General features: G+C 35.7%; 1 protein-coding gene across 6 annotated transcripts in view; it reads right to left on the bottom strand.

Annotated features, from left to right (window-relative positions):
* Positions 1–3,709: 3,709 nt before the first annotated feature.
* HOOK1 (hook microtubule tethering protein 1) overlaps positions 3,710–27,192 on the bottom strand; it is a 60,298-nt gene continuing 36,815 nt past the window's right edge. For 2 of the 6 annotated variants that reach the window (XM_012785143.3, XM_075998784.1), the window contains 10 exons: positions 27,088–27,175; positions 26,943–27,003; positions 25,662–25,802; positions 23,781–23,874; positions 22,065–22,099; positions 21,440–21,522; positions 20,740–20,840; positions 16,992–17,093; positions 14,535–14,603; positions 3,711–12,567 (listed from right to left, as the gene is read on the bottom strand). In XM_012785143.3, coding sequence (XP_012640597.1) covers positions 12,397–12,567; positions 14,535–14,603; positions 16,992–17,093; positions 20,740–20,840; positions 21,440–21,522; positions 22,065–22,099; positions 23,781–23,874; positions 25,662–25,802; positions 26,943–27,003; positions 27,088–27,175 — 945 coding nt within the window. In that variant the 3' untranslated portion in view covers positions 3,711–12,396. Of the gene's footprint in view, positions 12,568–14,534; positions 14,604–16,991; positions 17,094–20,737; positions 20,841–21,439; positions 21,523–22,064; positions 22,100–22,847; positions 22,892–23,780; positions 23,875–25,661; positions 25,803–26,942; positions 27,004–27,087; positions 27,176–27,192 lie in introns of those variants that run through there. The other 4 variants (XM_012785144.3, XM_012785145.2, XM_075998803.1 and 1 more) reach the window with 4 other exon arrangements.

The raw sequence follows: 27,192 nt of genomic DNA, 5'->3' as shown, positions 1-27,192 counted from the left end.
ACTTGTTCTGTAACTCACTATAAAGTCGCATCTCTGGAAAACAGGCCAAGTGATAGTCTAAGAATAAAACCAATTAAATCAGACCTTGAACTCCCCAAACTTCCAGGACCTTGTCTTACATTTTTTTTCCCCCAAATAAGATCACCCAAGTAGGAGACTCAAACAGAAATTGGTCAAAATAGATTATCTGTCTCAGTTTCTTTATGTGTAAAATGAAGGATTTGTCGAAGTCATCTCTAAATTCCTTCCCTGCTCTACTGTGCATTGTCCATGATCCTGGATGGGGAGGTACACACCCACTTCTGGGGAATAAATGTAAACTCACTGGGGACTCATCCTGACCTAAGGGATGCAATGGGACCAAGGGCCAAGTAGAGTATATGCACAATTAGCCAGAAACTTGGGCAATACATGACTTATAATTGATTTTTATGGCCATGTAAAATGTCTTTTTCCTCAAAGCTTGTTGGATAGGCTCTAAAATATGAGGCCTTTTCCTATCCAAGCAAGACACGAAGATTTTGTTATACACACTTTTGTTACTCTGTTACTCCTGCATCTACCTGGAAGGCTCCAGGGCCCCTTCCCCTCTTCTTTCGTATCAGTGCCTGACACAGTGTGCAACATGACATGATCCGTGGCATCTCGGACCAAGAGTGGATTTTACCAAATGGCAACCTAGGCTGTGAATCTCCTCTCCACCACTCTCCTGCAAAGACACACAGACACATGCAGGCTGCAGGATAAATGTAAAACGAGGTTGGATATCAAGTGACTTAAAGCAGAGAAGAGCAGGACACACACGATATCCAGAGCACTCATGGAAGTGTGCTGGGTTGGGCACAGCTGGACTGCATGCACCAGGGAGAAGTCCAGGAGAGGGACCACCTCACAGTGCCCCGCATACTTGCAGACAGGAGGCAGGGGCTGGTTAGGTGAGTAAGTAGCAAGGACAGCTCCTTGGGAGAGGAAGCAGCTTGGTTAGAACAGGAAACTCCAGACATTCAAGCTCCAGGCTTGAGCTCCCTCCCTCAAGCCTGCTGAGCCAGCCTTTTTTCTAGCCACCAAAAGGGAAGGGGGGCAGGGGTGAGTGCTGAAGGTCTTCTGGATTTGTCACTGCTCAACCCCTTACTGCGACTTTAAGAGCAAGACATTTAAACCTGCAAAATCTCTTTTTCCTCCTCTAAAAACAAAGGTATGAGAGCATAAATGTTACTATGTGGTGGTGAGGATAAAATTGGAAAACATGAAATTCTTTCTGTGTAATAAATCAACAGCAATGAGATTCAAGAGGGTGCAAGGCAAAAGTGGTTCTATTCCCACCCACCCACACCCCAACACATGCTGCACAATCTTTCTGACTCTGGATGAAATTTCAGGCAGGGTCCATCACTTTTCAAGTTACTCTTACATAACAAATTCTCACATGTGTTCCTAAGAAGAGTCCTTTTGGCCGTTACAGTTTGCAGCCCAATAAGGACACCGCTATAGAACTCCTTAGGATAGTTGATTAGGTCCCCCTTCCCCACCCAGTTTCAGAACTGGAAGGTTTCCAGGTGGGGAGGGCAGGAGTTCAACTATCTTGTCTCTCTGCACCATATGCTCCCCCTTTCACATGCGACCCCACCTCACCTTCCCACCCAGGTGACCTACCGGAGCTGGGGCCATCCATATGCAGTGTCCTTACCTTAATGTGTCTCTCCCACTCCTGGGCATCTCCTAGTTCTGCTGCTCTTCTGGACAATTATCCCTCTAGGCAGTCCTCTTGTTAGCATCAAAAATGGTCCCATAAGCCAGAGGGGCCATGCAGTGCCCTACTGAGAGATCCCTCCCTCCACGGCCCCCACTGTTGGCACCACTCAGCCTCATGCCTATAGGAAGTTCCAGGCATCTGTGTGGCTCTGATTCTTGGTACCCCAGAGATTCTACAGAGCAGAGTTAAAAACTTGAAGTTTGAAGCCTCTTACCTGGTGAGGGGAAAAATTGTCATGCCCTCACTCCATGGGAGATGGGTGGGAGGTGAGGAGGACCCTTTCATCAAAGAAAACCAGAACTGAAAAGTAGCAAAGCAAAGTGATGCAGCAAAAACAAGTTTTATTCAGGAACTATTGCAATAGGGGGGAAGAGATCTCAACGTAGAACTAACGCAGTTGCAAATACAGCAAGGACAAGTGGGGGATTGTAGCCAAGGAGCTGGATGGGGGGACCAGTGAATGGACAATGGCTAAAAGAAACACCAGGGGTGAGGGGGATTCTTGCTGAGGACAAGCCATAGTAGTCAGATGCCAAGGTGGAGGATGCGGAATTTGAGCAGGTATCAAGTGTTGTCTCTAAATGGACACAGCAAGATTCTTGCTACAACTGACCACACAGGCCCGACAAGGACGATGACTACAGGGCTTAGCGGAGCCGCAGAAGTGCCCTCTTTCCTTTTTCCCATAACCCTCAGCCATTCCATGCCCTCTATGTAGGTACTGGCCTTATAAGGGTTACAAAAACAGTCTCTGATGCCCCCATGGCAAATCTCACACAGGACTTCAAGTCCCCGACTTTAGAGCTGCGGGTTTAGCACAGCACTTGGCTTGCACCATTCGCCTTGCAGTGACTGGGACTCCAGCTGAGACAGTGACGGAGAGCCCCACTTTTGTATCCTGCTACACATATGATCCCCTGCCCACAATAAGACCCTAATGAATGTTATTTCTCCATGTTGAATGAAGGAATAGATGAATAACCCACAGGATACACTTCAGGATCTTCCTGTGTCCCAGGGTCGGTACTGTGAACAGCAAGGACAGGACAGGACTGTAAATATGGCCAACACTGGCCTGCAGGTTTGCTGAGTTGTTATACACTATATGAAAGAGTTGTTTTAATTTTCACTCTATCCCGCATATTATGTTGGTGTTTCTGCCATTAAGTCTCAGAAAGTTCCAGGTATATTTTTAATAGAAGATGCTTTGTTTTATTCTGATCAGCTTTGTATATATGGCAGCATTCTACACTATAGCTAATAAGTTATCATTTTCTTAATTGGTAAAATTGCATTGCATCCTTCAATATGCACATAAGCTGGTGGTGTCTCCCTAAGTGTGGGAAAACCACACCTCAGGAATTGTTTCTTCTACTTGGAATGAGGGCTCCATTCATGAGCTCCTCCCTCCTGAGACAGAATCTGTTTACCGTTCCCTTTGTGCTGGGCTGGCCTGGTGGTAAAATAACTTTTTTGAGCCTAGGGCCCAAAGAGTTTGAGTGCTTCTGCTTGCTCTTCTGGCACTTTACTGCCACCATTTAAACAAACCCATGTTACTCTGCTGATGAGAAACATGTGGCTGAGTCACTGCTGTCACACTACCCTAGCTGACAGCTGGCCCACCACCAGCGCTGTGCATAAGGACATCTGAGGTGAGCTGGATCCGAGCAAATCCACAAGGTGAATGCACATGCATGAGTGAGCTCAGCTGAGACAAGAACTGTCCAAATGAGCTAGCTTCAATTTCCAGCCTGAGATTTGTAAGTTAAATAAATGGTTGTGTTAAGCCACTATGTTTTTCTTTTTGAGACAGAATCTCACTTTGTTGCCCAGGCTAGAGTGAGTGCCATGGCATCAGCCTAGCTCACAGCAACCTCAAACTCCTGGACTCAAGCAATCCTACTGCCTCAGCTTCCTGAGTGGCTGGGACTACAGGCATGCGCCACCATGCCTGGCTAATTTTTTCTATATATATTAGTTGGCCAATTAATTTCTTTCTATTTATAGTAGAGAAGGGGACTCACTCTTGCTCAGGCTGGTTCTGAACTCCTGACCTCCAGTAATCCGCCCGCCTCGGCCTCCCAGAGTGCTAGGATTACAGGCGTGAGCCACCGGGCCCGGCCGAGCCACTATGTTTTGAAGTGCATTTTTACATAGCAATAATTAACTGATTACTCCTTGAGGGCAAGAGCAGAATCTGTCTTCTTCAATTTTGCAACCACAGTAACAGTGTTCAGAACATGGTAGGGCTCAAGAAACAGTGAGTTAATGAACAAAACAGGTAGAATCATTGTGGGTTGGTGCTAGGTTGGACCTATCACCAGAAATCAGATCTCTGCCACTTCCCCTCTGTCCTTGTCACTTCACCCCAATGACCTACTTCACAGTCCTGATGCTAACTTCCATTACAATCCTTCAGGAACAGAGTGGAGGGGCACAGGTTTGTCCTTGCCTCACTGTCGGCCCCAGTTTCCAGCTGGCTTCCTGGAAGGGGGCCATGGATCCCACTTCCCCAAGCTGGTTTCGCAAGAACAGGCTGATGCCCTGGATAAATATTTTGTCTTTTCTGGGTCACACTGTGATTTTGTGCATTCACCATGAGCTATTTGTTCTGCTCTGGAAAACTAAGAACAGAACTATTTTCTTCTTCTTTTGAAACAGGTAAGAAATTAAGCAAGAAGGGGTCAAATGCAAAGGGTCACTATCAGGGGCTGGCACTAAATCACTGAGGATGCCTGTTACAATAATTAGGGTCAGAACAGAGGCTCCTCTTTGCCCCATCACATCTAAGATCCAAAGATATCACGGGACTCTGATGCACACAACACTAGAATTAAAGGTCTCAGGATAGTGTGTGTGTGTGTGGGGGGGGAGTCAGATGAACTGGAGGTCAGAGCTTTGTAGCTAAGCTGGCCTGAATTCAATTCCCGGTTTTACCATGTATTTCCTTTTGCTTGCAAATTAGACAGGTTACTTTACTTTCCTGAACTCACTTCCTAATCTACAAAATAAAGTAACACCTGCTGTTGTAGATTGGTGACAAGATCCATCCTCCCTCTCTGGGGTCCCTTTTCCTTGTGGTGCTCCTCCCTGTGGGATGATAGGATATGACCACCTTGATAAATGCAGAATGGCCATGTGATTGGCTGTGGTCAACAAAATGAGAACAAAAGTTCTATGAGTCACTTCTGAATGCTTAAGGGCCAGCTAGCAGTTCAACATATTTCTCTTTTCTCTGCCATGAAACCAGCAATGTCCCAGATAAGGGTCCATCAGCCTATGTCTAGTGTGACAAAGACAGGAAGCAGAGTCACAGCCTATTCAAGAAGGACATATAAGAAACAAACCTATTTTGTTGTTACCCACTAAGTTTTTGGGATTGTTACTACAGCATAATTTATCCTAAGCTATCTGATACACCTGCATTATAGTTGTTGGGAGAACTAAAGATAGCAAAGTAACATAGTGTGCCTGGCATATAATAAATTACATGTAGTTTATTACATATAATAAATGTTGTTATGGTTATTTTAGACAAAGCCTCCATTTATGCTACTATGCCACTGGAGAACTTATTTCTATACTTTTTTTCCCATGCAGTTTCATGTTTTTATCACTGGGTTCACAAAACAAGATATTCTTCTCCCTATTGACTAGAGAATGAGATTCCTTAGCAGGGTTGCTCCATGGCAAACCCCAGGATGCCATTCGCTTGTAGTCTAGGTGGACGGTGCCCTCTGGAGTGGGACTGTGTAGAGCCTGCACAGCTATATGTGTGGGCCTGCTCCTTAGCTGGGCACATGATAATTTTTGTGACCTGAAACCTGCTCACCTCTTCAATTACATCCCTCAGTACTTCTCCTGCCAAACTACTGAACTATTAATTCCCTGGATGGGCCAGATACTTTATCATATTCATGTCTTCATATAAGCCATATTTTTTTTGCAAGAAATGTCTAAATACACCTGGCACAATCCTATTCATCCTGTAAAAACCAGGTTAAATGCCAACTCTGCAATGGCATTTTTCTGGACTCTTAGTTGTTCCCTCCTCCATTCCGAGAATTTAATTAAAAAGTTTAAATTTCCTATTTACATGTAATCTCCCAATTATGCTGAGCTTCTCAGAGGTAAGTGTGCCTTGCTCACATAGATTCGGTTCCTAACAGTGTTTCATGCACAGTCGACACTCAGTAAATGTCTGTTGCACACACAGTGAAGCAAGGGGTGGGGAGCAAGCACCCAGGTGACATGAATGCTGCAGCATGCTGGATTTTCTGTGGCTATGCAGCAAGCCCTCTACCTCTATGTGCCTTAATTTCACATTCTGAAAAGTGTGGGCTTTAAAGATTGTTTACTGAGGTCACTTCTACTTTCAAAAATCTGACTTGTGGAGAGAACTTCTGAAATGATAAAGAGCTCCAAAAATCCACTTTTTTACAAAAGCACCGAGAACACTAGCAAAAATAGTCCAAATCAACATTTCCAGAACTCTGGAAATTAACCAAAGTCTTGCAACGATCTGAGCATTTGTTTAAAAAAGAGGAGCTGGCTCTCAGGAAGAAACAAGGAGCTCTGTTTTAACTTGGCCTGTTCCCATTCTCCTCTCCCCAGCTCTGAAGTATAAAGCAATAGTCTCACAACTATGGTAGCTATGAATACCAACCACCAAGCAACTCCTGGAGGGAACAGAATGGGTTTGGAGCACTCTAAAGGTTCTATTCCCAGAAAACTGCCATTATTTGACCACTATGGCGGTTCCCTGAAAAGCCTCATTCTCAAGACTTGTCTTTATTTGACCTGACTCAAAGCTCATTCTCTGTGTGAACAACCTCACAGGATATTTGTTAAAAAAATCAGTGACAATTGTACAACATTACAGTAACCCAAGGTGGCAATACCAATTGGTGCTAACAAAAGGATTAAAAGGAAAACTGGGAGAAGAGATGTCCATTGAGCCTTCAAAAGTGCTAACATATTCCTAGGAATCTAGAAGGCCATGCACATGTGAGGGCTGTGTGTATGCTAGAAATGCACACAGCCCTAATGGGCTTTGGCATCCCTGGCTGACCTTGAAGGTCTGGGTAAGCAGGAAGTTAAGTCTAAGATAGAGTTGTAAACTACCTGCTGGAGTGTTAAAGGTATAACCCAACATACATTCAGAGCCCTTTGGGAAGTTCAAGATATTTAAGGAAATCTCTGTCTAAAATTAGCTGAGCACTATGCTCACAGAGAATCCAGTGGCTGCACATGATGAATGGACATTTTATAGAATTAGTCCAAGTAAGTCTCTAAACAAGAAGCAACAAAACAACAGTATAATAGATTCTGGCAGAGGAGGAGTCCGATTTCCAATTTCCACATATCATTTAAAAAGCCAATTTTTCAACAAAAATTATGAGTCATGGAAATCAGGAAACTGTGGCCCATACACAGGTTAAAAAGCAGTTACTAGAAACTGTCCCTGAGGAATCTCATACATTGGATTTACTAGACAAAAGCTTTAAATAAGTATCTTCAAAGAACCTAAAGAAACCATGTCTAAAGAATTAAAGGTAAACATGAGAATGATTTTTCACTGAATAGATTATCACAAGGAGATAGAAATTATAAAAACAGGTAATAAACTAGAAATTCTAGAGTTGAAATGTACAATAACTGAAATGAGAAATTCACTAGAGTGGCTCAGCAGCAGTTGAGCTAGCAGGATGAATCAGTAAACCTGAGGTTTAAGTCAACATTATCTATTCTGAGGAACAGAATGAAAAGAAAAATGAGCAGACTCTTGGAGACCTATGGGACACCAACTATCAACAAGTGTATAATGGTAGTACCAGAGGAAAGGATTGAAAGAGAAAGTAAGTATATTTCAAGAACTAAAAGCCAAAAACTTAATAAAAATCATTAATCTGTAGATCTGAGCTCAACAAACTACAAGTAGGATAAATTTAAAGAGATCCACACCTAGATCCACACTTGATTATCCATTTGATAGTCAAGCTGTCAAACGCCAAAGACAACTGTCAAAAGCCAATGAGAGAATCTTGAGAGTTGGATATCCTCTGTAACTCTGCAGAGATGTAGAATGTGTACATTCAAGCTAGATACCTAAAAACCAGACTGCCCAAAAGAATTTTCTTTGATGACAGAAATGTTCTTCACCTGCACTGTTCAATACTGTAGTCACTAGCCATGTGTAGCCATGGAGCATTTCCAGTGTGGCTATGGTGTCTCACAGAAAACAATTTTCATTACAATTTACATTTAAATATCTGATGTGGCTAGCAGCCACCATCCTGGTCAATGCATAATAGGTCTAGAACCTTGAATTGCTCTTAATAAACTAGTCACAAAACAATGTGATGCTAGCTAGGACAGCATTTATTGTACCAGTTCAGAAAGCTAAGCTACATTGACGGAATAATGGGGATCTACCTAAAGTGAGACAGCACTTCACTTTTGTCTCCATCATTGCATATCTGGCACATTAACCTCATTTAGGTGATCATTAAACAAATATTTATTATCATCCATTAATGGCAACAGAATTAAACCTTTCCAAATATTGTCCCAGAATACAGAACACCTGCACTTTTCTAAAAATCAATTTCACAACTCATTTCAACAAACCTCTATGAATTGGGAAGTTGGAATGATGGAAGAAAGAAATCCCAAAATAAAATAACTTAAAAAAAAAATAGCTTAAACAAGAGAAGCCTGGGCTGGAGGTCCACAGCTGCTTTGGCTAAATGGTGATTTCAGGGACCCAAGTTCCTTTTCCCTTATTGTTCAATTGTCTCTGAGGGCTGCCTCAGGCACATGGCATTCCAGATGGGATAAGGACTAGGGAAACATGCCCATTCTTTTAGTACAAACACACTGCTATTCACATGCCATTAGCCAGAACTTAATTAAATGATGCCCTACCTACTAGTTACAAGGGAATCTGGAAAGTCCAGTGTTTGGTTTTCTTCCTAGATGACAATGTAATAAGCTAAAATATGGGGTTCTATTACTTAAGGAAGAAGGGGAGAATGGATATTGAGGGATAAGTAGCAGTCTTTAAAAGTACATTTCTCAGAAATGTCCTGGATTCCATATTAACGCAAGATGTCAACATTCCAGAGGGGAAATTGGAGACATAAAAAGACAAATCACTTAATATACTTTTCATTCACCAAAAATTTCAAGGGCAAAACAAAATTAGAAGAATTGATGCAATCATTTTTTCTTTAGCAATCTAAATATTTTCAGTCCTTTATTTAAAACAGCAAATAAACATGCATTTGTGCCCACTAAAAACTGATCATAACAGACACAGAAGCAGAAAGTTTATTTACTTAAAACATTTTACAACTATTATATTGTTATTAGACAATCATTTATTTAAAATAATATCCTAAATACTTACAAAAATAAATCAAATATTGCTTCTATTTTTCAAGTGTCAAAGTCTTTGCCATAGAAAATAGAAAGGACCTTTTATAAACTAAACATTACATTTATGGAACATCAAGTTTAATAACTGCACATTGTTTTCTTTTACGGTTTGTGCTTACAAATTTGCAAACTACTTCGCAACATACAGGTTCACAATAAGAATGTATGCATACAACCATATACACACATTTTTACATAGGAATGTTTCTCATTAAATATACATATAGAGAACCTAACACAGATAGTTCTGTGGCCTAAAAGCCAACCCCCCATAGGCCAGATGTGCCCTACACAGAAACAGGCATAGATGTGGAAACATTACTAACATTCAAATTAGTTATCAAAGATGACATCATAATGACATCAGTTTAGTATTTCTAGACAAGACATTAATTCTTTATACTAAATCATTAGTTTGACAGCCTTATTCATTGAAAAATAGAATAAACTTTGAATATTTCTCAACACACTGAGTTATTCTCAGGATAGACATCACTGTCATATTTATACACTATTTTAAAAAGAGAAAGGAATATTAATCTTACAGCAAATGCTCAACATTAAAGATAATTTTCAAACTGATCTGTGGTTTTACTTTATAATCACTGGGTCATTTAATTCCTTATCAAATAGATAAATTCTGAATATCTCTTCCATGGTATATGCCTTCAAGCTTCTTTTACAACATAGATGTGTATAAATCATGGTTCATGATGAAATATCTATAATGCCTTACCACCCACAGGGTGTCAATCTCACTACATTAACCAGATGTGGAAAGAATCTCACTTCTGATCAGTTCCTGAATTTCTGTATGATTAATCACAATAATACAGAACTTTAAATTACATTAGTCTTGTATAAATACTTATAAATCAAACATTTTAAATTCTACTTATCACCTAGAAAGGTGATAAATCAGAAAATTTGCTTTTTCTGTATTAAGAAAAATGAATCTAGCCTTACATCCTCACTCAGAAATTGTAGTATGTAGAAATTCCAAGTATAATAATCAAAAATTTATGAGCAACTGAAATGAAAACACTAATTTATTAAAGTTAATGTTTTATAATAAATTCCATTAAAAGGGAACTTGAAGAGCTCATAAAATTTCAATTATTAGCATAGAAACACTAAAGGGGCAGATGTCTTCACTAACCAAAATATACCAGAATGCCATCATATTTAGAAAATTTTAAATAGCATGCTAAGATATTTTCAAAGGCTTATTTCATTTCACTAAAAGTCACAGGCAAGCAGACACTACAAGAACATATGAAAATGCAAATCAACAATTACATCAAAATCTAAGAGGTAGTCAACAGAAGTAACCCTGATAAAACAAAATATCCTGACAGATGCTCCCTAATCTCAGAGACCGAAATATAATATGAAATTTGCATTTGCAGTGTTTAAAAAATTGGGCAACAATCTAAAAACCAGGTATCCAAATGAGTAATACTGTAAATGGAACAATACTCATACTGTATTTGCAAAGAAAAGCTAAGAATAAAATCTAGACCACTGCTACATCCTGCAAGCCAAATCCAGCCTACCAGCTGTTTTTGTAAAGAAAGTTTTACTAAAACACAGCCATGTCCGTTTTGTTTATATTATACATCGTATATAGCTACTTTCACCCTGTAATGGCAGGGTTGAATACTTGCAACATAGACTATGCAACTCACAAAGCCTGAGATATTTACTAAAATATTTAGTACTTGTCCCATCACAGAAAGTTTGCTGACCCTGGTCTATACAAACTGCTGATAGATATGCATTTGTTGAACAGTACTGGAATAATTAACTATGGTTATCACAACATAAGGTATTCAACTACCCAGAATGTAAGATGTTAATTATGTCACAATTCAATTCCTTTTTATACCTGAAACAGTTCTAACATTCTTCTTTTTATATTTGCGTTCTGATATCAAAAAGTATTTTTGAGTTATAAAACGATTTAGTATGGCGCTGTCCAATAGAACTTTTTGCAATGCTGGAAATATTCTATAGCTGTCCTAATACAGCAACCACCAGCCACACATGGCTATCGAGTGTCTGAAATGTGGCTGGTGCAACCAAGAAACTAAATTTTTAATTTTAATTAGTTTAAATTGCCACATGTGGCTTGTGGCTACAATACAGGACAACACAGATTTAACACAACTTAACTAAAATTCCAAAGTCATAAAATGTAAAAATGACTCCAAAATTCAAAAGTAATTCCTTTGCAAATAAGAGCTTTGGGCAGAAATGAACTGAATACCACAAACTGAGCAAGAGAAACTCCTCAATCAGTAAACAAAAATCAAACTGATTCCAAGGTTTTTCATCATTGTAATATCTCTTTTTAATGAGGAGGTAAAACTATCATATCTTTTTTTTTTGCAAAAGCCATGATAATTTTATACTTAAAAGAAATAATTGAATCATCATAAATTACATTAAAAATATGTAAACATTAACACAAAATATATTTTTTAGCTTGCTTTCTATCAGAAAGTCACCTCTTACAAATGTCACTTCATTCCCACCCTTAGCATTTCAATCATGCTGTCCAGTAGCCCTTGTTTACAGGAGGTTCACATGAGAACTGTGACCTCTTAAAAATCTACAAAATTTCCAATTAGTCACTTTTACTATGTCACTTTTACCATGGCAACATCATTCTAATAGTCAAATGTTCCAAAGATTATATCTTCCATGACATGACACAATGTATGTATGCATTTAATGAAAGAACTGAAGGATAGTAGTAAAGCCTTGTATATATATATAATCAAAGACATCACCCATACCCTCAAGACTATTTTTTATATGGACCAAAAAAAAACAAATCTAGATAAATTTTATAATTACATATTACTCATTACATATTGCAAATTAATTAAGTTATTGGTACAAATGAAAACACTAAACTAAAATATACAAAGTTGATTTGAAATTATATTACTCTCAAAAGACAAATGTTTGTTGGAGATGTTTGTGTAATTACATCTTCCAATTATTCAAATGTGCTCCCCCAGAGAAAGAGCTAATTCTATACTTTGTTTTCAAAGTCAGCTGGTAAAATTAATTTGATGCATTTTGATTTTAAAATACCTGGCATCCAGTATCATAAACTTCTTTTTCAATCTGGTAGTTAGTTGAAAAGTACAAAATATTTTAAGGGCACTTCTGTTTGTGTTTTCTTTTGTAGTTTAATCAGCTGTTGTAGCAGGAACTCTAACAGAGAGGTTTCTTCTGGTGTTGGTGATATGCCGTTGCTGTGCTAGGAAAGACCGTGCGGGAGTACAGGGGCCAGCGTCTTTGCAAGCACCACCACCACTCACAAGTCTAGACTCCATCCCCAGTTTCTGGAACGCTAGACTCTGAACAACAACAAAATATATATATGTGTGTGTGTGTATATATATTTAACATGACTAAATATTTAGAGTTTGTAAAATGCTTTTCACATAGATAAAGACATTTAATCCTCAAAACAATCCTTTAAGCTGGAGTTTTCCTCATTTCTATAGAAGAAAATAAGTGTTCATAAACAGATTAATCTGTGAAGTGGTAATGCTAATAAGGCACAAAACCCATTCTTTCAAACTACTGAAATCACTAAAAACAGCTTAAAATAACGTGTTGGAATTAGGCTTAATTATAACAATAGGAAGAAGTTTCAAAGCAAATCATGTTTGGGCCATCATTCCACCATCAATAGGCAGCCATGACACAACAGAATAGCTTAGATCAACGGTTCTCGAAGTGTGGTCCTTGGATTAATAAGATTAGCACTTAGAAATGCAAATTTTGGGACTTTACCCAGACTTATTGAATGAGAATCTCTGCAAGTGAGTGCAGCAATTTGTGTTTTAGTTAGTCTTCTAATGCATGCTAATGTTTGAGAACTACCAGTACAGTTCACATTATGTTCTATCTCTATATTGATACATGACAAATCATCACAATTTTGGCTGTTGGATTTCTTATAACAGAAGTCACTACACTCTCTCTAGACCACATAAAACAATTTTTTTTTCTTTTCTTGAGATAGAGTTTTGCTCTGTCACTCAGGTTGGAGAGCAGTGGTGTGATCATATCTCACTGTAACCTCAAACTCCTGGGTTCAAGCAATATTCCCACTTTAGCCTCCCAAGTAGCTAGGACCACAGGCATCCTCCACCATGCCTGGCTAATTTTTAATTTTTAGTACAGGTGGGGTCTCATTGCTTCACTATGTTGCCCACGCTGATCTCAAACTCCTGGCCTCAAGCAATCCTCCTGCCTTGGTCTTCCAAAGCACTGTGATTACAGGCATGAGCAGTAATTTTATTGGACTTAGCATCACTAGTAACTAGTACAGTACATGGAATATAGTACATGCTTAACAAATATATATTGAAAAATGAAAATATATTATTTGGCTATAATATACTAATTTATGTATCCAGGGCCATAAAAGAGCAAAGAAAATAAAACACAGTCTCTGATCTCAACTAGAATAACTAACTCATAAGGGAAGGTTCTAGAAATACCTCACAAGTAATTAAGCCAGATTTTACCAAATAGTAAAAAGAAGGAAAAAGCACAGATGAAAAGTATGGCGGTATGAAAGCACAAGGCATATTTGAGGAAGAATGACTAGTGCTGTGTGGTGAAGCCCAGCATCCACACGTGGGAAGCTTATAAAGTGCTATTCCCTTGTATCAAATAAGAATAGATAACAGTAGATCACAGCCAAGTTATTTTACCTATTCTATCTGATTAGACTAACACAACAGAACCATATACATACCATGAAATGCTACTCTTGAAAACATTCCACTGATACTAACAATGACAAAATAAAACACATTTCAAATTACTTTAAGCTATTTTTATCCTTGGTAGGACAGGGGCAACTAATGATGACTAATTCCCTAGAACAGTAAAGGACACACTGAGAGGCTTTAGAGGATGTTAAATATTGAGTACTAGAAGCATTTAATTTTACATAGATATTCACATTTCTCCAAAACCCTTTATGGGAACAAATTAAATGTTTCTTAAAGCTAAAAAGGCAATTTTTAAATATTTATAAATTGTTATGCCCACACTTCATGTATATCAGCTAAAGGCTGATGAGTCACAAAATCAATTTAGTGGATTACAACCAACGTCTGAAAAAGACAGAATATGACAGAAAATATCAGGTGTAATACACACAGGGTAACTTTTGTTGTCATATATGTAAACTTGCTGTGCCCTGGTTTATGGTACAAAATATATTTCCTTCTGTTACACCTGGTCAAAAAAGTTTGACAAACACTGTTCTAAATATCTTATCATTAGCCGAATTTCAACTTACCTTATTATACCAAGCAGAAACAATGAGTTTTTCTTCATATTCACGGAATTTTGCTACTTTACATTCACTCTGGAAAAAGATATGTGGACTATTAAAATCCCAGAAATCACCCCAAATTACTAAAAATAGAATAATTTCTTCGCTATGCTCATTGTCGAGAGAATCTGAAGAATACATTTGTAAAGCATATAAAGTAAACACATGTAAACTGAATCACGCAGAAATGCATGCATAACACTTTTAGGAAAGAGTAAGATTTATGACTAATAAACCTTTATTTCAGGAATTTTACTGGTAGCACAGAGTGATTTAAACACACATATACATGCATACACACGACTAGTGATTCTTATGCTACTGTCCCCCAAATCTAGAGAAAAAAATTAACAACTGACTTAGGTAATGAAACAGAGCTACACTTATGGAGAAGTCAAAACTGAGGAGGAAGACATAGTAAAAAAATATCTAGGGCAATCTTTTAAAATCCCCTACAAAGCCTAGCACAAATTTTTCTCTCTCATTTCTTGGTGGCCTGTATACTAGATTCCCTGTGGCCATATTTATGTGCCACTGCAGAGAATGATCTCTTTTTCTTAATTACTCTAACACAGTTAATTTTGTAATTCTGTTGAGCACCTGATGAGCCAGATGGTTTGGCTCTTATAAATATTATAATCTTGAAACACTTGAATCTTCCCTCAGCAAGATACTCATGATATAAAAAGTATTAGGAACCAAGCCCCAAAGAGGGAGGCCATGACGTTCTTCTGGCTCACACCCACTGCAGGCACAGACTCTCCAAGAGAGATGGCAGTCACAATAGCCTCTGCTATTTATATTACATCTTTCCTTTTCTTTTTGCAGTGAGTGTACAGATGAATACAAATAAATTAAATTCCTGTCTGCTGTGACATAACTGAAACTTTTCCTCTAGGCCCTATGGTTTTAGAGGCACCATTTTGTCTTCATACTTGTTGGGTATGTAGGTTTCAAACATCGGCAATGGTGTACATTTTCATTGTTTTCCTCTGGGAAGCAATTAGTCAGAGCAACTTAGACTTCAGAGATTATCTAGTCCAAGTCTCACTATTATATAGATGAGGAACTAGAGGACCAGAGAGGAGAGGTGACAGTGTTAAGAAGTTACCAATAAAGCTGTACTCCTGGTCTGGTTTATGTAATATTTAATGCCGGAGGTAGCAAGATATATGATTATAGTCTTTGACCTCAAGACACCTTGATTTATGCCAAAAAGAAAACCAATGCTGTTGTGGAATGAATTCATGAATTCAAAGTACATGGACCCACTATGGATAGATAACTACTTTTCACTAATAAATACAGGGAAAATTTTACAGAGGAAGAGATATTTGAGTTAGGTCTTGAATTACTAGCATTTCTTCAGACAGATATCCCTACACAGCGCTTTTGACAACAAACAACATGGCCAGGACAACCACCAATTGCAAGTGCACATCAGGCTGGTGTGTACTCTGGATGTAGGAACGACAGGGGGTTAAAATCTTTAAGTCTTTAAATGGAAACATTTCCACCACAGTTCCTATCTACTTGCTCAGAAATAATACCAAGAAAAAGGCATATGAACAGAATGTGTTTCTCTGAAATATTATATAACATTTCTAGTCAATTTAAAAAGAAATCAACTACCATTTATGAGAATTTCAAGGCCAGTATGCAGAATTGAACATGGCTCTGCGATTATGTACAAGTTATTAAGAGGAAGTATATATCGACTTTAAGAATAACATCAAATCTCACCATGGCATTAAAAATAGTAGTTTTGTAAAGCACTCTGCAAAGGAAACTAGAACATGCCCAATTATAAAATCTAAGATATACAATTTCATACTGACATACTTACCAAGCTCTTAAGAATGATATAACCATTAGCACAAAAATACCTTTAAAATGCAAAGACTCAGCTAACTAATGAGAGCATGGTGTTACTAATCTAACTTTGCATGATTAACAAATTTAAGTTAGGGGCTCACTGGGATTTGGTGAGTACTTCCTTCTCCCAGAAATTCCAACTATGTTTGTTGAGGTTCAGGAGAAGAACAGGAAGATAAGAAAAATGTGGTTAACTGAGGGAACACATTGCCTTTTTTAAAAGGTAAAGCTCAGTTTTTTTCTTTTTTCTGAATGAAATCACATTCACATAATTTTTAAAGCAGCATTACAGCAGGACTCTAATCAGAAAGTCAGGGATATCCACATGACTGGCTGTTACAGAAGGAGAGATGATGCAGCATAAACTGTACAGAGACCAGTCCAGTGAGCTAGTAAGATGCTTTGTAATAAACACAGTGAGTGCTAGAACATGACATTTTTAACTACTTGTGAAATTTGATCATTAATGGCAAATACATGACAGCAGCTAATTACCAGGACTCTACAGAATAATTAAGAGAAGATGAGTGAATATGGATGTTTTACCTCCAGAATCTCAATTCTTCTCTCTTTCTCTGCCAGCTGCTTTCTAAGTAGCATTATTTCAGCTGATGCTGGATTTAATTTGGGATCTAAAGTTTTTATTACCTGTTCAAAGAAAAAAATTTTATGTTCATTTTGTCTTTTTTAATGTATTGAAAACATAAGAACATGTTCTATAAAAATTGTGCAAATAAAGTCGAAAATAATCCACAAAGTGATACAGGAGCTTTCTCTAGCTTGTTTTACAATCTAATTGGAGTAACAACAATAACAAAAAATGTATTCTATAGACAGGAAATGGTTTAAATATTCAGCACAAAAATGTGAAGATCCGCATCCCAAAATCAAATCTTCTTTCTCGAAGGCTTAGTACTTAAGGATAGTTATTTAGCCTTTTCAATGCTCAAGTTTTAATCACTAAGATCTTGAAATAATCCTTTCCACATTTATTTGACTTGAGAATTTTCTTAAAAATTAAAATGAATTTAAAAAAAAAGCAAAAAAAAAAAAAAACTGTAATAAACTGGGCCCAAATGTTCTATTAAATGTCATATGTATATGCAAAAAAAAATATTCACTTTAATGAATGACTATGAGGATTATAAATAATATTAGTTGTATATGTCTGGTAAGGATTATTTATTAAACATATTGTAACTTGTTGCTATGGAAAAAAAAAAAAAAACCATAGGAGAACTTGATGATTTTACAAAGTAGGAGTAATATACACAAAAGAAATTTTTGCCAGTAATCTTTTTTACTACCATGTTTCTCCAAAAATAAGAGAAGGTCTTATATTTATTTTTCCTCAAGAAGACACCCTAGGGCTTATTTTCAGGGGATGTGTTATTTTTTTTTTTAAGTACGGTACAACAATATACATTTATTCAAATACAGTTAAGTCGTTGTCTTCTGGAACATCATCATAACTCTCCAAACCCTGAATTCCATTGTGAATTTCTTGCGACTACATTTCCTTTAGAATCATTGGCCCCAATCTCTCATGTCGAGCAATAGAGCTCTCATGGGGCAGATGAGAAGGGCTGCTCATCTTCTTTAGCACTCTGCGATGAAATGCATAGGTTGTGCAGATATGCTGTGTAGCCACGCCCATCACTAGGTCTTATTTTCCGGGTAGGGCTTATATTGCGCAAATGCTTAGAAATCCTGCTAGGTCTTATTTTCGGGGAAACATGGTATCATCTAGTCAAATGTAATTCAATATATAAGATCAATATAATAGACACTGGTGATTTTATCTGTAAAAATAGGGTAATCAATCACATTTAAATAAATTACTAAATGTTGAGTAAAAAGAGATTCTTGATCAGAATGTAGTAAAGAGACTCAGCTAAACTATGTAGATAGCATTCTGTTAGGAAATCAATTCAGAAATGTCAGGCATATATTACAAGCAAAAACTACAAATTTCCAATAATAGGGATATCTGTATGATGTAAATATAAATCTACTAAAAAAGTTTTTAAATTATTTCATGAGTTAGGAAAATGTCATCTATATTCATAGAGGTATAGGAAAAAGACTAGATGGTAATATATAAAAAAATATTATTATGTGTATACATTTATTCAAAAACCATATACAGATGTTGACTACGAGGTAGATGAGGAGTAAGCAATTTACAAAAGACATGGTAACTGCCCTCAAGGAGTTCATATCATAAAAGCTAAAAACATTAAAGAATTTAAATCATAATTTAATTAGAAAGAACAAATCATAATTTGTTATCTCTAAGTAATAATAAGAAGTCTGCTTGTGATTTTTTATATTTTCTGAATTTTCTGCAATGGACATGTTATTATTTTAACCAGTATTTTATTTTTATTTATTTATTTTTTTTTTTGAGACAGAGTCTCGCTTTGTTGCCCAGGCTAGAGTGAGTGCCAGTGGCGTCAGCCTCACTCACAGCAACCTCAAACTCCTGGGCTCAAGCAATCCTGGTGCCTCAGCCTCCCGAGTAGCTGGGACTACAGGCATGCGCCACCATGCCTGGCTAATTTTTTCTATATATATTAGTTGGCCAATTAATTTCTTTCTATCTATAGTAGAGACGGGGTCTTGCTCTTGGCTCAGGCTGGTTTCGAACTCCTGACCTCGAGTAATCCGCCCGCCTCGGCCTCCCAGAGTGCTAGGATTACAGGCGTGAGCCACTGCGCCCGGCCTTAACCAGTATTTTAACCACTATTTGAACCTCTCCCATCAAATATGTAAGGGTTAAAAAAAGAAATCAAATTTTTCAAAGCAAGAAACTGTCTTTTAAATGAATTATCAATACTCGATGATGGTGAGAATACGGTATTCACTGTCATTGCTTTTTGTAACTACTTATAATCCTTTTGAAATGTCATTTAGTAATATATATTGAGCATCTTATTAAAACAGTCTTATCCTTTGACCTAATAATTCAATTTCTAGGAAACACGATTAAGATAATAAGCCAAAATAAAGGGAAAGCTTTCTATACAAATATGTTGCCTAAAGTTTTCTAGGGAAAAAAACAATGAAAATGAAATGAAAACAAAGTATTTCCAACAGGATCACGATTAAGTAAAACATGTTATATCCCAAACAAGTGAATATTATGTAGGTATTATTTTACCTCTGCAAAGTCTGCTCCTTAAATGTAGTGTCTGTCTACTTCACTGCTATATTCCCAGTACTTAGAGTAGTTAAGTGTTCAATATTAAATTATATTTATATAACATGCTGAAATATTAAGTTTAAAACCACAAATTATATATCTATATCTATATTTATGTACATGCACATGTGCATCTTATGACCACCAATCATAGAGAATATATGCATTGAAAAAAATGCACTATTAAGAAAATACACCAAAATGTTAACAGCAATTGTTTCTGGGAATCTTTGTATGTTTTATATTTTCTGTTGTAAACATTTGTACTTTTCTGACTGTAAGAAACTTAACTGTGGCAGAGAATGCCTACATGTTTACCAAGCCTAATTGTCTTTCTTTCCCAGAAGTTGGGTGTGGCCTCCCCAGAAGTTAGGTGAGATCATGTGCCTGAGCTCTGTCCACTGAAATGGGAGTAAAAGCTAGTTATGTTGTTTTCAGGCCTGAAATTACATATCTTCTATGCAATCTACACTGTTTCCTCATCTACTAGTTGGACAATATCAAGTGGAGCCCCTGTCAGCTTAGGACTCTGAATGACTGCAGGAAGCAGAGCCCTTCCCCACTCAGGACTGGACTCAAAGTGATCAAGGACTAAACTTCTATCTTGTTAAACTTTGAGTCTGATGAACACAGAAAAGTGTTTAACTAGCTAATCTAGATAAAATGCTAAAAAAAATTTCACACAAGTTTTAAAAAACTACATTTCCACAAAGGTAAAATGTTCATTTTGCTAAGATTGCAGAAAACTTTATTCTTAGCAAATTTGCTAAGATTCTAGCAAATAAAAATTCCAGGCTCAATTTTGCTAAAACCTGAAGATTCCATACATTATAACAGCCACTTTCTCTAATGAGGACACTGTAGTCAATATGTAAACTGTTCCTATAATCTATGTGTTTATTTTTCCTCACACTGTTAAGTGAGAATACAAGGACTGATGTGGAGACATCCTAGGAACTTGACAGGCAAGGTAAGATTGTTGAGACCAAAGTGACTAGACGCAGACACAAGAACACTATAATCAGGTGAAAAAGGCATCATCATAACATGTCCCACAAAGGCTTCAGCTCTGAAAGATACATCACTCACATTTCTGGCTTTCTCCAAGTACATTTTATATCTTTCCTCCATTGCTTTCATATCTTCATCTTTCTTCTGAAGAGCAGCTTCAAGTTCATTGATCTTTTGTACTATTAGAAGATAAAATGAAACATGACCTGTTACTATCTATTTAAAATACTCCATCCTCACATAAAGAATTAGATTTATCACATTTATTTTCTAAAGACTAATTGAACTTAAAAGAGAAGCCTTTTATTTCTTCTTTGTAGTTAAATCTTATCTAAAAGTTATGAACCATAACCAATTATCCCTTAAAAAACCTACAGTCTGCTTTAACTAGCTTTTATTCTACTTTCCATTATTTCAATAAATATGCCTTACAATATAAGCACAACCATAATAAGAGAAAATAAAGCATTATTTCTATATGTTTTGAAGTTCATTTTAATCTGTCCTGAAATTATTTTCATTCACATTTCCACAGTGTAAATTTTATATTTTACAATGTTTGATACTCCTATATATCAATCAGTTCACTTTATTAGATTTACTTTTTTTTGTTTTAATATTGTATTACTTATTAATGACTTCAAAACTAAAATTACCATGGTTCTTATTTGCAATGTATGTATATACGTACTACGCAAAAACGTATACATAGTTCTTGTGTCTTTCAACTAAAAAGAGCAAATCCTTACATGTTTTGCAGTCTGTTATAAATACCTACCATTTTGATTTATATCTGGCTGAAGATCTTCAATGAGCTCTTGTTTCTTCTGTAATTCTTCATGGACCTCTGTTAGTTTTTCCCTAAGTGGTGGAAAGAGCATGGAGCTTGGAGTCAAACAGACCTAAGAATGAAAGTGGTCTCTGCCACATAACATTTGTGGACTTCAGACAAGTTGCTTTCTGACTCTTAGGTCCCTCACCTGTGAAATGGGAATACTACTTGCCTAAAAATAGGGGCTGTCATAAGGATGTAAACTGCCTGGCACAACGTGGGTGCCAAAAATGTTAAATTATTTCCCTTGCCACCCTCACTTCCTATGAAAGTAGAAGAAAATATTTTATAGGTGCAACATCCCACATAATCTAGTTGTGATAGTAGTTGTGTGCTTTGTTAAACTCTTCAAATGATATTAGCAACTAAAAAATGTAGGAGTTTGGGATGGTTTGCAGACAAGCTGAACCTTCTAGCATGTTTTTCTTTTCTCTTTTTGGTAGCAGTGGTAAGCATTCAATTAGCATTAGGGTATTTCCTTTCATGAACAAAATCAGAAAAGGATATTAACTTTAGAAGCTTCACAACCCTTCCCCTCTCATATTTGAAATGAAATATCAGTTTTACTTACATATGAGCTTCCAACTTCTGCTTTAGTTTGCTGGACTATAAAATTAAAAAAAGTTTCTGTAAGATGACTATCTTGACAAAGGTAAATTTTCCAGACATCTAAATCTTTTTACCTCCTTTTGAAGATATACTATGTAAAATTATAAATGTTTTAAAAATTTTTATTTCTAATAATATACTTTTAAAAGCATACAATTTTAGGGGTTTTTAAACCTTAAAAGGGAAAGGAAGGTGAATAGGAAATAAGAGTACAATAACAGAAAGAAAAATGCTTCATATTTCTCAATAAAAATTAAGTTTGAACTTGAAAAATAGCAAATCCAAGCTGAATGTGATATATTGAGGAGTATCAAACACTTAAATATCTAAATAATCATTTATTCAAAATACAAATGTAAAGATTTTGATCTTTGATGAAGAACATAAAGAACTAAGCTAGTTATCTTTATTATAAAAATGTATCATTATAAATGTAAGCAATTTAATAACACCACCAAATGAAGTAACTGGATTTTGTTAAAAAGCAAAATTCAAAACACAAAATTTCCTCTTAAAAAATAGAACTATAAATTGCAATAGTTCTGCATCTACTGAGTAGCAGAAGAACTTAAAATATACAATCTGAAATATAATCTGAGCACCAATAGTTTAAAAATAAAAGATAAAGAAATGTAAAATCTTTAAAATACTGCAATCCAAAATATATTCCCCTTTACAGATCCCAATTTAAAAGTATTCCCTAACATGGCTTAAAATAATATTTGTATTAGAGAGGTTACAATACCGTATATATGCACATATGAGATGCCACCATGCATGAGACGATTTCTATTTTCCAAGCCCCCAGGGAAAAAAAAAGAAAATCACATAAAGCATAGAAAAGACAGAAAGGAAATGCAACCCTTTCAATCTTCCTTTTCATCTCTTTACTTACTCTGCAGTTTCCGCCCCCATCAACAAAGATATAATCATCTAACATTCTATCTAATATCAATCATGCTATCTCTCACACACAGCCCTCTTTTCTTACTATTTTTCATCAAATACATCCCTCTCTCAATCATTACTTTTTCTCTTCATATAGAGAGACCAAACTGTAGAAAAATTTTTAGATGTATTCAGATTTAGGCTCAGCTCAGTGTGATCTCTTTTAAATCCTCTTATCACTATTCTCACATCTGCCACCAAAAACCATTAGAAAATGGCAAAGTCATGAGTCAGTACGGAAGGAGGAAGAAATAAAGAGTGATGCCTGCAAGACTGCATTTAAGTTTCTGTCTTTCAGAGATTGGAAAGATCCATTTGTTGAATGCTCTTTTGGTAGAAATCATTTTCTCATTCTCTGTTTTCCTATTAGAAGGTTTCCTCCATTCTGACTGCTGAGTACTCTCATTTGGACTTTTCTTAGGTCGGCCCTGTTAGAATTCCAGCAGAACTGTGCAGGCCTTAATTGTAGCATGCTCACAATCAAGAATGATCATGAACTGAGGTATACTATTGAAATAGTACAGATAGAAATCACCTTACGATATATATGATCAATTGATAGACTCCAAGTTGGCAAAATCGCTGCATCTGTTATGCAGATATATACGGTATTTAAGAGTACCCTTAATGATAAGGGTGACACTTTCAAATACAAGATTAATTTGGGCATCAGGACCTATTAAAAAGAATCCATACACAGCAGAATTGTTATAATTTCTAAGTTACTTACACTTTCGCCTTCAGACTTGGAGCCTTGTTCTTGTAAAGATTTCTGGAGGTCTTCAATCTGTTGCTGCAATTCTCGTATACGCTCTTTGCTCAGCCTATTGGAAGATGAATCATATGTATTTATATTGAAAGTCAAAATAGTTAAGGATCTATAAAGGTACATTCATGCAATTTAACTAAAAAAAATACATTTGGTATCAATATCAAAATGCAGAATTATCTGTGACTAGGTAAAATATGTATTAAGTTACTTCTAGGAAATACTTTAAAAAAGACGACTTTCTTCCTGAAAGCGTGTATGTCTAGACACATTTCAAACTTTAAGGTACTTATAATGCCAGTGGCAAAAACATTTCTGCACTATCCTCAGTGATAGCAAAATTAGAAAACGAACTCAATTTTCCTACATTTGTATTTTTAATGAATGGAAACTAGGTTTCCTCTTTCTGTTTCAGATTTCACAGTGTACTGGGAGAAGAGGAAGGTCATCATTTTTCAATCTTTTTTAGGGCTTTTTATTTAAATTAAAGGGATTGGCACTACCAACTAGTTCAGATTTTAATTCGGCAAAATCCTATTCTTTAAAACTCTGCTTAAGAGCTACCTCCACTGGAAGTTACCAGTAAGAGTATCTCTCAATAAATAAATAAATAAATAAATAAATAAATAAATAAATAAATAAATAAATAAATAACCACTCACATATATGACACACATCCACCTGCCCATTATAATAGCACATTGTTACAGTTATCATATAATATAGTAATTATCTATTCACATGTCTATTATCCTATATTAATCCTCTAAAAGCTGAAACTTAGTATCTCCAGTGCTAACAACTAGTACTGAACTATATAGGATAGTGATATTTAATGGTCTTTTAGGAAAGCTAAAATTAAAATGAATGACAGTTAGTATAACAATATACAAATTTGAGACAAAGTTCAAGTATGTCTAAAATTTCTGATGGTCTCTAAGATCAAATAAAGGCTGGATAAATAAATCTAAATACCTTTATTAGTGCACCATTTATAAGAGGCAGGTTAACATAGAAGCCAAGAGTAGATACTCAGCAATCAATTGACAGAGTTCAAATGTAGGACATTCAAATCTAGAACATACTAACTGTATAATGGTGGGTAAATTAGTTAACCTCTCTGTATCTCAGCTTCCTTATCCATAGAAAGAGATAATCATAGTCACTACTTCATAGAGTTATTGTGAAGACTTACTGAGTTAATTCCAAAAAAGTACTTAGGAAACTACCTGGTACCTAGCAAGCACTACATAATGTTATATATTTTTATTATAAAAACTTTTGAGCATATGATCAGTACCAAATAAGCACACCATTTGCTTTAAGCACATTATCTGTAATCTTTCCAGGTCTTTCTTTGAATTTATGGCTGAAGACACTGAGTGTGAGTTTAAGTAATGTGCCCAGAAACACTGCTTGTAATTTTGTTGAAAAATTACAATAAGCTGAATTAGAAGTGGGATTCAAATTTGACTCCACAATCTATGTCCTACCTATGTACCAGACTACAGTAGAAAGCCAACCTGTCATTTATTCATTTCTTAAACTTTCTGTTAGCTATGAAGACATCTAAATACAATTCAAGAATAAGTAACCTGGTTAACCAAGTCTGCTACAATTAATGGAACATCCATGTATTTTATAATAATATAATTGAAATGAATCACTTGATTTCTTTCATAGAGTAAAACTTACAGTGGTGAGAGACTAATGAAAAACATTCAAACTTCTTCTAGGTAATTCTAATTACTTTAACTACAATATTTTCCCTTTCTGTGAATAAAAATTTTATGGCTATGTAATTAAATCATCAAGATTTTCAATTATAAAGGAGCATGTCACCTTTGCTCAGTCTCTAATTCATTCATCTTGCGGTGTTTCTGTTCTAGCTGCTCTTGAAGTTCTTCGATACGTTCATTCTCAGTACCTTCCTGCTGTAAGCGAAGCATCTTATTTTCATGTTGCAGCCGAATAAACACCTCCCTGATGTTAAAAAGCAAAATTTGTTATTAATTTTTTTAAATAAGAGTCATTATATTCTTGATTAGAAAAAAAAAGAATTTCCTGTCTACTCCATAGCTATCATTTTAAAATGTAACTATGCCTTGCTGAGTAAGTAAAGCATGAGACCCTTAAAATGCAACCAAAATTTCTGAAAGATTTTTAAAAAAATTATATGCACTGCAAGACTGCACCTCAAAAATAAGCAGTAAATGTTTAAAGGTTCTAGTATAGGATTATGCTATGCATCATTAAATGATTATTATGCAAATCTCTAAGAGAAAATATGAATTATTTTACTTTGGTAATTTACTAAAGGAAACAGTGTATTCTTAGAAAAATACATAAATGAAAAGCAACAGATTCAAGAAACTATAGTTTGTCTAAAATTTAAAAATATACTTTATGATGGTCATAAGAGTTTCTAGATCATTTTGGAAAAATTTTTATTAAAGATTTATATATACATGTGTTTTTAAAATGAAAATAACAGTATTAAATAGAAAAATAATAGTCTCCTACTTGCTCCCCTCCCAAATCCCATTCCTTAAGAGCAACTCATGTCAATCCCAACTTTTGTTCTTCCAAAAGGCATATCCATAACTCTAAAAAAATATGCTCATATGGCTATTTTTAAAATTGTTAATTTTAGTGTAATGATTGACTCCCTACTAAGAAAGGTAACTTCTCACTTTATACATTAATCACTTCCCCAATCAGAGGTTATATTGATTTTTTTCTAATAATTTTATAATTTTAAATGATATAATTAAAACTCCCCAGTTGAAGTGACTTTGTGTTGCATAAACTTCAGACACTTTTTTTTATAACATAGCACATGACCTCACAATCTAGCAAAAAAGCTCATGTTATACAAACCTATAAGATATAAAATATGTTATTCAATGAGTTTGTGAAATTAAATTTCTGATAAATTTTAAAATTGCTACAGTGGCAATAATAATATGATTTAGAAAGTTTAAACAAATGAGATAAAGTAATTTTCAACTCTATGGCATATAAAACAAAAAGTTTTTAAAAGGCAAGAAATTTGCCAAAAAGAAAAAAAGAAATCATTTCTAAAGTTAAGCATAAATTATCAATGGACAGAAACAAATTTACCTATATTCCACTGGCATAATCTCAGCAGCAAGATTCTCATAACTCTTTGTAGGAGATGCATCTAAACAAAAACAAAAGATACATAAGCATTTCAATATTTTCACTATTTAAAAAAAGTTTCGTTTCTAAATCTAATAAAATTCACCTGTTTGGTTTAGCTGATCCTGCTGTACTTGGGAACATCGAAGCTCTTCATTGGTTTCTTTCAGAGTATCACGCTGCTCTATTAGTCTCTAAAAAAGAATTATTA

The sequence above is a fragment of the Microcebus murinus genome, chromosome 2 (genome assembly GCF_040939455.1).
Source record: "Microcebus murinus isolate Inina chromosome 2, M.murinus_Inina_mat1.0, whole genome shotgun sequence".
Lineage (NCBI taxonomy): Eukaryota > Metazoa > Chordata > Mammalia > Primates > Cheirogaleidae > Microcebus > Microcebus murinus.
This window is presented reverse-complemented; position numbering and strand designations above follow the sequence as displayed.